We start from the raw sequence: 10,205 nt of genomic DNA on the forward strand, positions 1-10,205 counted from the left end.
GTCTTGATTTTAGAGGAATTCATATAGAAAAAGGAGTTGGGTTTGAACATTTAAGCCCTATAGCGTCGCATCTTGTGGGGTTGGACTCCTCGGACTTGATCCGAGGATCATTAAGGTCTTACCCCGGTTACCCAACGGTGGGTTTTTTCTGTGATGTGCATGTGTTGTTAAGGTGTTTTCACCCATGGAGTCTTTTTCCTGGAGGTGGGATGGGAGGCTCTCCTTTTTTTTTTGGGCTCCCCCCCCCCCCTTTCCAGATTTACTTACTTTTTCTTTTATACTAGCCTGCGTTCGCTGTCCTTCGTCCACGTGTAGGGTCAACCTTTACAAGACTGATATTTGTTCCGTCAGTCTAATCCCAGAATTGTTGGGGATGGTTGATAAAGCTGAAGAATACGGCTCTGTTAGGTGCAGAGTCTTATCTGGGAAGGGTAGTAAGGGTAACTTTCCCAAGATATTTTAGATCTCCTTACAAATTTGTTTCTATACCTCTTTTTTACCCCTCTTCTCAATGGAGCTTTGGGTCTGCCGAGGACTAAACTGTCCTCGGCTGCATCTCCGGGCCATTTTTTGCCTTATATTTTTGAGCTCGGGCCATAACCTTTTTCGGCTTGGGCTTTTGGACTCCCTATGAGCAAGTGGGCCTGACCCATAAATTATTGGGCCCCACAAAAAGTTTCTAAAAATATTTTATAAACTAATGTCTTTAAAGTATCTGTTAATTTTTCTCAATTATAATTTACAATAATTTTGATTTTATTTCTTAAAGTTGGATTCGGACTCTAACGTACATTACATATCGAATATTTGGACTTAAGCCTTTTCATCCATACGCCACGATGAGATGTCCATTAAGTGCCACTATAACTCAAAAAACAACATAGTTATATGAATAAAAAAAATTTGAAATTGTTTTGGGGATGAAATCAAAATTACCCAGACTTTAAGAGTGTAAATTATAATTTAGTGAAAATAGTATTTGACTTGGCTTTGACAGATTTAAAACGATGTAGTTCTGAATGAAAAATCGATATTGTTTTGAGTTTAGTTGGTTTTTGATTGACTCCTTTTTGTGTATTTACGAAAAGATCCAAACTCAAATGATAACTAATATTAGGGGTATGGATACTAAAATTCGAAACATTAGAGGACATAATCAAAATTACCTCAAACTGTAAGAGGCAAAATTACAATTTAGTCCAATATAAAGCATAAACTTATCACATTTCACATGTAATGCAAATCGCACTGTATAATCATAATCATGACAAGTTTTGTTTCTATGAGGATAAAATTTACCATCTATTCCTAAAAAAATAGTGAATGTGGGGGCTATGGGAAGTTGAGCACTCGGTTAGTTTAGCCGAAGAAAGCCACCGTCAAAATCAATCCAGTTGGGTCATGTCCTAGGAGATTGGGCCTCTAAAAAGCTAGCCCAACACAATCCAACACTATTCAGAACCAAAAAACTGACCTACATTTGTGTTGGGCCTCACTTGCAAGCAAAACATCAGAAGTCATGGAGGTTAAGGTGTAGTCTTAAGCTTGATGTGTCGAGTCAGAGCCGTGAGAGCTCCGGCTAGGTCACACTCACCCTTAAGTCTTAAGTCTTATATATCCCTCTGAAGTGGACTGATTCCAACCCTGGGATGCGTGGCCTATTGCCAATGACAAATAATTGTCAGCACAATGGAACTGTCTCAATCGGTTAGAACTAGCTGGTCTTTAGTCCTCATCAACTGAGTCACTTTGTTTAATACACTCGAGCCGACAGACGACAACAACTGCACGTGTATAATTAGTCTATTAGGTTTACTTTTGTACTCAGAGCTGTAATGGCGGCAGTACCTAAAAGCTAGCTTGTGACTAGTTTAGTTAGGAAAAAATAAAAAAAAGAAGAAGAAAAAGAACCGACTCTATAGCTAAAGGTTAGATTATTTTAATGATATAAACACAAGTAATTATTGGTGAAACTTATCTTTTGAGCGATTCATATTGAAAATTAAACTAGTCTATTCATAGTTTGATATAGCAGCCTGTGTAGATGCAATCCGAGTGGGTCAAGAAGTGTTTTTTGTGTTGGAAAGTTGGGGACGAGCCAGCTGCGTTGAATCTTTTGGTATTATCTGATTAGCAAAAGCATCTAAATTTGGATACTTCTGTAGTGATTCTAGTATGGACAAACTAGGATCAGGAAAAGATCAATGCATATTGGATTGGATATACTCTATAGTCAAAAAGAAGAAAAAAAGAAAAAAAGGAAGTCCAAGGTCAAGACATTTGAAATTTGAGTGCCAGCTGGGCCAACTATATATGAAGACGATTATATGATTTCAATCTCCAGCTGTACAATGGATCGGTGCCCATGAGTTAGAGAAAATAAGAGGCTGTTTGGTTCAAGTCAAAAATGGTGTATTTTGTTCTCACTTTCAGTTTTTAACACGATCCATTATTAAAAAATTGGTTTTGCTTTGTACTCTATACATAGTTTTCAGTATATATAAAAAGTGGGGTTGAGTATAGAAAATGATATCTCAAAAAATGAGAGAATTCATCTCATAGTAAATATTTGATAGTTAACAAATATAAAGCTAAATGAAGCTTTACGCAATTTATAATTAGTTGTCATTCATCGTAATTGCATAGTGAAATATAATTTTAAATAATGTGAAACCATGTATATTTCTCAATTTAAGAATCTAAAATATGAAATGAACTTTCCTCATTTTTAATTTTATCATATCTATCAAGAAAAAGAAATGAACCCTCCTCACTTTGAGGCTAACAAAGGTACAAGAATTCAAGGCCCCCAAGGCATCTAATTGTGCAACTCCTAATTGTCTGGGAATTAAATGTACGTGCCATGGACACGGTTGCACCTAGTAGTTCAGAGCGGCTAATTGTCCTTAAGTTGGACTTCAAAGATGAGAACTACTAAACCCTATAAAACTCCTTATCCAGCAACCAAATATATGTTTTCAATATAGATTTCTTGTAGAACATTTGCAATTGGTTGCATACTTGTATTAATGCTAGAGAAACTTATTCTTTGCAACGAGCCATTAAGTTCACAAATAACAAACATTTACTCCAACTGTAATATGACCTAAATAAAAAAAAAAAAAAATTATTATCCAGAAAAATGGCATAAATTACCAAATCATATTTAGCCAATGATTAGTTTTTTTTTTTCACCTCAGAAAGTTTAAAAAATGAATATTGGTTGAGTGATATGAATTCTTTGCCGTGCTGCCAAGAATTACATATTTGAAAGGCCTAATGATTTTATTTATTTATTATTATTATTTTTTTAATCTTGAACACGGCTTACTTTTTAATTGAAAAAGGCACCAATATGCTGCTGGTGGACTGGGTGTGAACCACAACATTTTGCTATTTTTTTTCTCTATCGATATAATACAACTTTTAAAAAGGAATTAGACATAATGATGTCTTGTAGAACAAGAGGCAATGAAAAAGAGAATCCTAATATTTCCTTGTTATTTTGTGATGATACTAAGCAGACGAAATCCGTTTAATTTGTGTGGATCATGATGATTATGGATTCAGTGGAACGCATAACTGTAGCCGTGGATGGATTTTGCACAATTATACATAAACCGATGTTGGAGCTGTTGGGAGTTAGTTAGGCAAAATGTGAAGTTTTTTCTATTTTACAAAGATTATTTGAATGCTTTTAGTGACTGTAGCAATAGCCAAATGGGCTATGACCCATATCTCAAATTTCTTTTATTTTTATTTATTTTTTTGCTTTGATAATTACATAGTTAGTTTGAGATTAAATTCTATAAGGATTTGATATGAAACCCATGTTTTATACTCTCAAATTCCAACAGGATATATCATCTTATCACATATTAAAGGATAAGCATAGTCACACACAATCAATTCTAAACCTATTTGAAAATCCAATCAAATTAGGAGTCTATTGAGATATTATTAGGTGTGATATGATATATTGAATTTTAATTTAAGTAAAAAGCTGATATAACAATTTCTTATTAGATATTATATAAAATGAGTTTTACATTTCATACTTACTAAATTCAGACTCAATGAGTTTAGTCTTTCAATCTACTTATGTATAAATTTAAACAAGCAATGGGTTTCCTTTAGTTTAATTAGTAAAATTTCTTATTAAATTTGAATAAATGACATGGGTATGAATATCGTTTACATTAAAAATTAATTAGTATCTTAACTTTTTTTTTTTTGAGTAAAACTTAGTAACTTAACTTGATAATAAATAACAATGGTAATAAAACAAATCTCATATCTATATGTCATCAAAGAAAAAAATTGAAGTGCATTTGTACGTGTTTCAAAAAAAAAAAGTATTAAAACCCGGAGGCTTTAGTGGATTTACGTTAAAGTATTGTTTCTAGAGCAATACTTTTGTTCAATTTGTGGAGGTTTTAATTTAATTTTTGTAGTAGACCAATAGGGCCAGTCCAGGCATTCCATGATCAACGGGATAGTTATGCTACGTGGTGCTGAACCCAAGACATGTGATATTCAACAGGAAATCAAATCAATGGTCTAGAGCGCAAAGAAAAGAAAAGTAAAAGAAGAAGATTATTAAGCTGTTCTAAATCAATCAGAAGAACCTTCTAACTTCTAACGACAATGCCAGCTTGAGAAAATAAATGAACAAACAAAAAAGTTGATTTCATAATCAAACTTTCACAGTTTCACTGCATGGAGGTCCTGAATTGTGTAGAAATAATGAGCTAGTAAAAATTGACATACCCTAATTAATAATGATATTCATATGGAGACGTATAAATATAGTATATAATTAATATGGTTGACAAGCAAAGCCAACGAATGAGATGAAGAAGCCGGTAGAGAGTGAAAGAAAGGCTCAATTCAACAACTACGCTACCCGCTCCTTTCATTCTCCTAAAAGGTGCTACACACCAACTCCACCATCAAAAGTAAAAGCAACGAAACTCTCTTATTAATTATAATGAAAAACTCACACGCTTTGATTCCTTCATTTCCATTAGAGTTAGTGGGGACCCGTTGGGAAGCAAAGAAGAAAACACAGACAAGAAAGGAGCGTATGACGACAAAGAGCAAAATAAAGTGAGACCCAAAAGAGAGAGAGAGAGAGAGAGAGAGAGAGAGAGAGAGAGAGAAATAAATAAAGGGTTTCCATTTTCTTTAGAAAGTTAAACAACCTTCAATGGCTCCTCCTCATTTCTTATCTGTATAAAGAAACCTTCACTGAGATCACCACCAACAACAAGCCAAAAAAAGAGAGGGAGAGAGAGACATCTCTGTATCTTTCCTTAGCAGAGAATAAAGAAAGAGCAACGAATCTCATTACTTAACATACAATATTATTAGCAACAATGCTGCTTAGAAGCTCCATTTCCAACACCAAGAAGTTCTTCCAAAAAACCTTACAAAGCGTCAAGTCTTTGTTTTCCGCTGGTGGCTACCAAAAGATTCCCAAAACCCCTTCTCATCCCTTAGCTAATTACACAGCCAGCTCAGACAAGAATAATGTCCAACCTAGTTACAAAGAGCTAGACAAATTCTACTCCGACTTCACCGACCAATGGGAGTTGGATAAAGACAAGGCAAAGAAGGGAAGCAAGAAGAAAACTATGCCATTCCCAACTAAACAAGAAAATGAGGTTTACAATGGCAGCTTCATGAAGTTTTCACAGGCGAGCTCGGTGAAGAAGAATCAGATAGAAAGGAAAGAAGATCAGTATTATCATAATCATGATGATGATGATGTGAAGATGAAAAGCATAGTACCCCACGAAAGGAAAAGACAAGAAGATTCTTGTTTTAAAGGTACGAGAGAAGGAAGGATTTGTTTGGTGGCACAAAAGCTAAGGGAGTTGGAGATGCTGGATATGAGCAATGTGGACCATCTCTTGGACATAGAGGAGGTTCTTCATTACTATTCTCGCCTCACTTGCCCGGCCTACCTTGACATTGTTGACAGGTTTTTCATGGACATTTATGCTGAATTCTTCAATGCTGCCCCAACATTAACGCCAGCAAGCACCATCAATTCCAGGCTGAGGCCACGATCACTAAGGTCATAGACTTCTCTCTTTTGGAGAAATTTGGATAGTTAGTGAAGGAAAAGGCAGAGAGGCCTTAATGCCATTCTTTCTTTTGCTTGTGAACCCATTTTTTATTTTATTTTTGCAGTCTGTCTTCTTGATCTTTTCGCTTTGTTTCGTAGATTTGTGCCCGCTGTTTATAATTAATTGGGAGTTTCTAAATAATTTTACATTATTAATTTAATTTCCTTTCTATGATTGATGCATTTACATTCAACTAATTCGGGGTTTTAATTTCTTTTCACCTTTCTTGTAAAATAGGTAGCCCATCTAGAATACAACTCCATGGAGTTGGAAACGACGGAATACCATGGCAATTTTGTTTGTACCCTGCTGAAACACCTTATATCTTTTATCTTGATTCTTGAATTTTCTCCTGAAAGTTGTTTCATCATACGTTTCAGACTTGGCTCAAGTCTAATGCTCCACTCTTAAGTAATTCCGTACTTATATTATAAGTAATTGCGATGAATGAGAACCAACTCTGGCCTTTAATCAACTTCCAAAGTGCACTTCTTCCAGCCATATAACAAAACAAGGGAAGGAACATGAACATCCGGCCACTCTCCTCTTATTCCTTTTAATTTTTGAAAAATCCAAATATGTTGGTGCTTTTCATAACCATACAAACTAAAAGATTCAACTAATAGTTCAAAGATAATGATATATTTTTTTTTTGTTGATAGAAGCAATAATGATACTCTTTGCTTGTGTCAAAACTTTCAACTCAAATCTAGGCAGCCCATATATAAATTTAGACATAATCAGAAAATACAGGACAAAGCCCAAACTCTCGAAATAAACAAAATCCATCACTCCAATTCCTTAATTTAAGTGTAAAATTCATATAGAAAAAGCCCAACGAAGCCACACTTAAACAAAATATACCCATACAAAAATATAAGGGGCGCAAAACCCACCAGCCAACACTTACACAAAATTATGAAAACCATCAGACTAACAAAATTACAAAAATGCTATACTAGACTAACACAAAAGCCACAAACTTTCTCTGAAGTATATTTTGACCCCAAAATTTTTTCAACATTACATTTGTCCCCAAAACTTTTCTAAATTACATTTTGACCCCAAAACTTCACTAAACTACATATTATGCCTAAATCTTTTTTAAAATTACATTTATCCTAAAAATCTTCCAAAATTATATTTTGACTCGTAAAAAATTTCCAAATCCCTAAAACCTTTGTAAAATCATATTTTGACCCCAAAATTTTTTTCTTTCTAAAATGATGTTTTGATTCTAAAACTTTTCTAAAATTACTCTACCTCTAAAATTTCCAAAATTTGTGTTTTAACCCTGACATCATAGAAATCACTATTTCAACCCTACATGTCATCAAAATAACTCAAATGAACACAAGATTAGAAAAATTTGTCAAAATTCAAGTTGGTATTCCACAAGAATTTGATTATGATATTCTTTGTTGTCTTTTTGCACGAGCAAAATGCTTTAGGAGAATAAATTGCAAAATTGACCTTGTTGTGTTATATTATGAAGTGAAGTTAGCTTTATTTAATCCAAAATGCAATATATTTTTCTAAAATTATATGATTGAACCATGTATACGTTCAAAAATAGTTTCAAAATAAACTTTTACAAAACCTCAAATGCCAAATGTATGAGTTGTGAGTTGAATAGTGAGTCAAAGTTATGTATTCAAGAACCACAACAAATTGTATTTTTAGCAACAAAAATTAGTAAGGAATTTTTTTTCATCGTTAAAAATACAGATTTAGCAACGAAATCTATATTTCATTGCTAATAATGAAAAAAAATTATAACATTTAGCAATGAAAAGTAATTTTTGTCACTATTGTTGATCTAAAAAATGGGTGCCAGTGGGGAAAATGTTGGCGCGAACTTAATTAATTTATAGCGATGAAATATTTTGTCGCTAAAAATTGAGATTTTTAGTGACGAAATATTTCTTCATTGTAGGTGTTGCCGTGAATATTATTAGCAACGAAAATCGTTTCGTCACTATAAGGAAGAATTAGCGACAGAAAATAATCATCGCTAAAAATAATCCTAGTTTTTCATTTCACAGTTTTGGTGATGAAATCACAATTTGTCGCTAAAAGTATGCTATTGCGACAAAATTTGGTTTCTTTAGCGACGAAATTAAAATTTGTACCTTAAAGTGTGTTATAGTGACGAAAAAAATTTCATCACTAAAAATGTTCCTATTTATATACCCAGATTAGTTTTTTAAAACCTTAGCTCTCTCTCTCTCTCTCTCTCTCTCTCTCTCTCTCTCTCTCTCTCTCTCTCTCTCTCTCTCTCTCTCTCTCTCTCTCTCTCTCTCTCTCTCTCTCTCTTTGCAGTTCATTGTGCTATTGACTCCCTTTGCCACCACCGTCGAGCTCCCTTCGCCGCTGCCGTCGAGCTCCCTCCTCTTTTTTTCTCCCCCTCACTCTCTTGGCTTCACCAATGCCGTCTCTCCCCTTCACTCTCTCGACCATCCCTCTCTCTATTCACCACTGCTTCAAATAACCTCCTCAATAACTTGAATCTAACAAATATGATCTTCCACAAGTTTTTGGCTACCCAAAATATGATTTTAAGGTGAGTTTTCCATTGACCCACTTCCTTGATTATTTTGTTTATGGCTCAATGCTCGTGTGGGGTTGATCCAATGGTTGTGGATAACACTTTGGTAGTGTTAAATACGATTTTTGGGAGTGGTTTTGAGGTGTGGGTATGTGATAGTTGGTATTAGGGTATTCAACCATGGAGGTTTTGGGCATTTGGTTTATTGGAGGAAGGAGGAGCTAACTTTTGTGTGTTTGATGATGATTTTTCTGTTTTGAGTTGAGTTGTTGGAATGATTTTTGTCATATGTAAGAAGTTTATGAAATGTTAACTATTACTTGCCGTATTGGTTTGAGAATTTGCTTGTACATGCCAAGTGTTTGGTATATTGCCTCTATGAGTATAAGAGCTTATCTTTATTTAATTTCAAGTTAATTGGATAACTTTTCATGGACCAAACGATTTTTACAAAATGGTTGACCTGTTGTGTAGTAAATCTGAAAGTACGACGAGTATGTTGGGATTTTGTGAAATTTACTTGAATGAAACCTTTGTTGAGTGGGTTGGATTTTAAATTCTTGCATTTTCTTCGACATGTGTTTTACTTAGTTAATTTAAATAATGGTTTGGTTTAATCACTTGGTACCCAAAAGAAAACTCATGAGATATGCTACCTATGTTTCCTAATTTTCTATCTACTCATTGTAAGCAACAAAAAAAAAAAGGTTTGATGGGTCCCAAAGAGCTTCAAAAATTTGTGGTTACTATGGATTGAGGACACCTCCTTATAAGCTTTCAAGTGATTTTATTGGTTATATGCATACAAGTAGTCCATTTGCAGGCCCATACCGATAAGTTTAGCTAAGTCACTTCTACAATTTCCATAAAAGGTGTGTCAACACAATCAAGAGTCAAAATGTGTTAAGAACCCAGCATTGCCTAAAACATGTACTTGTGGATGTTATGTTAGGGTTGTAGCTTGTATTAGCACTTGTGTGTAAGGTATTGGCCTTGCCTTGGCAGCCTTAATAATGGGAGCATGTGACTAAAGAATTAGATTAAGTACATTTGTATTACTAGTTAGTTACAAGTTGGTAGTAGTTGCTGCCTAGCTCACAGATTAGTTCTAGGTAGTTAGTTACAGTTATTAACCAAGTTTGTTAGCTAATATTGGCCTTTTCTGGTGTAATGCACAACTAAGCCTTCCTATATAACGTTGATTGCTACTTATAATCATTCATTCAGAATCTATTAAGCAAAGTTAGTCTCTTAAGCCTCTCTTTTTTCTCTAATCTCTCTTCTTTTCCTAGGAGGCTTGGCTACCTCACACTAGCCACCCAAATACCACATCCCCACTTAGTTAGGCTCTTAGCAAAATGCTTTTGAATATATTGTAATAGTTTTTATGTGCCTTTAGTGGAGTCTCATCAGCTGATTCACCTTCAAGATATAATCTACAAATCATTATTAGTACTAGTAACTTACAAGCATAGTAATTTTTTATTTTTGGTTGGTAACTCATTATTTGTTTGTGGTCACTT

General features: G+C 34.2%; 1 protein-coding gene across 1 annotated transcript; it reads left to right on the plus strand.

Annotated features, from left to right (window-relative positions):
- The first annotated feature begins 5,124 nt into the window (after nt 1–5,124).
- LOC126715236 (uncharacterized) lies at nt 5,125–6,308 on the plus strand. The gene has a single exon (XM_050415745.1). The coding sequence runs from the start codon at nt 5,379–5,381 to the stop codon at nt 6,087–6,089; it is 711 nt and encodes a 236-aa protein (XP_050271702.1). The 5' UTR covers nt 5,125–5,378; the 3' UTR covers nt 6,090–6,308.
- The last annotated feature ends 3,897 nt before the right edge of the window (nt 6,309–10,205 follow it).

The sequence above is a fragment of the Quercus robur genome, chromosome 2 (genome assembly GCF_932294415.1).
Source record: "Quercus robur chromosome 2, dhQueRobu3.1, whole genome shotgun sequence".
Lineage (NCBI taxonomy): Eukaryota > Viridiplantae > Streptophyta > Magnoliopsida > Fagales > Fagaceae > Quercus > Quercus robur.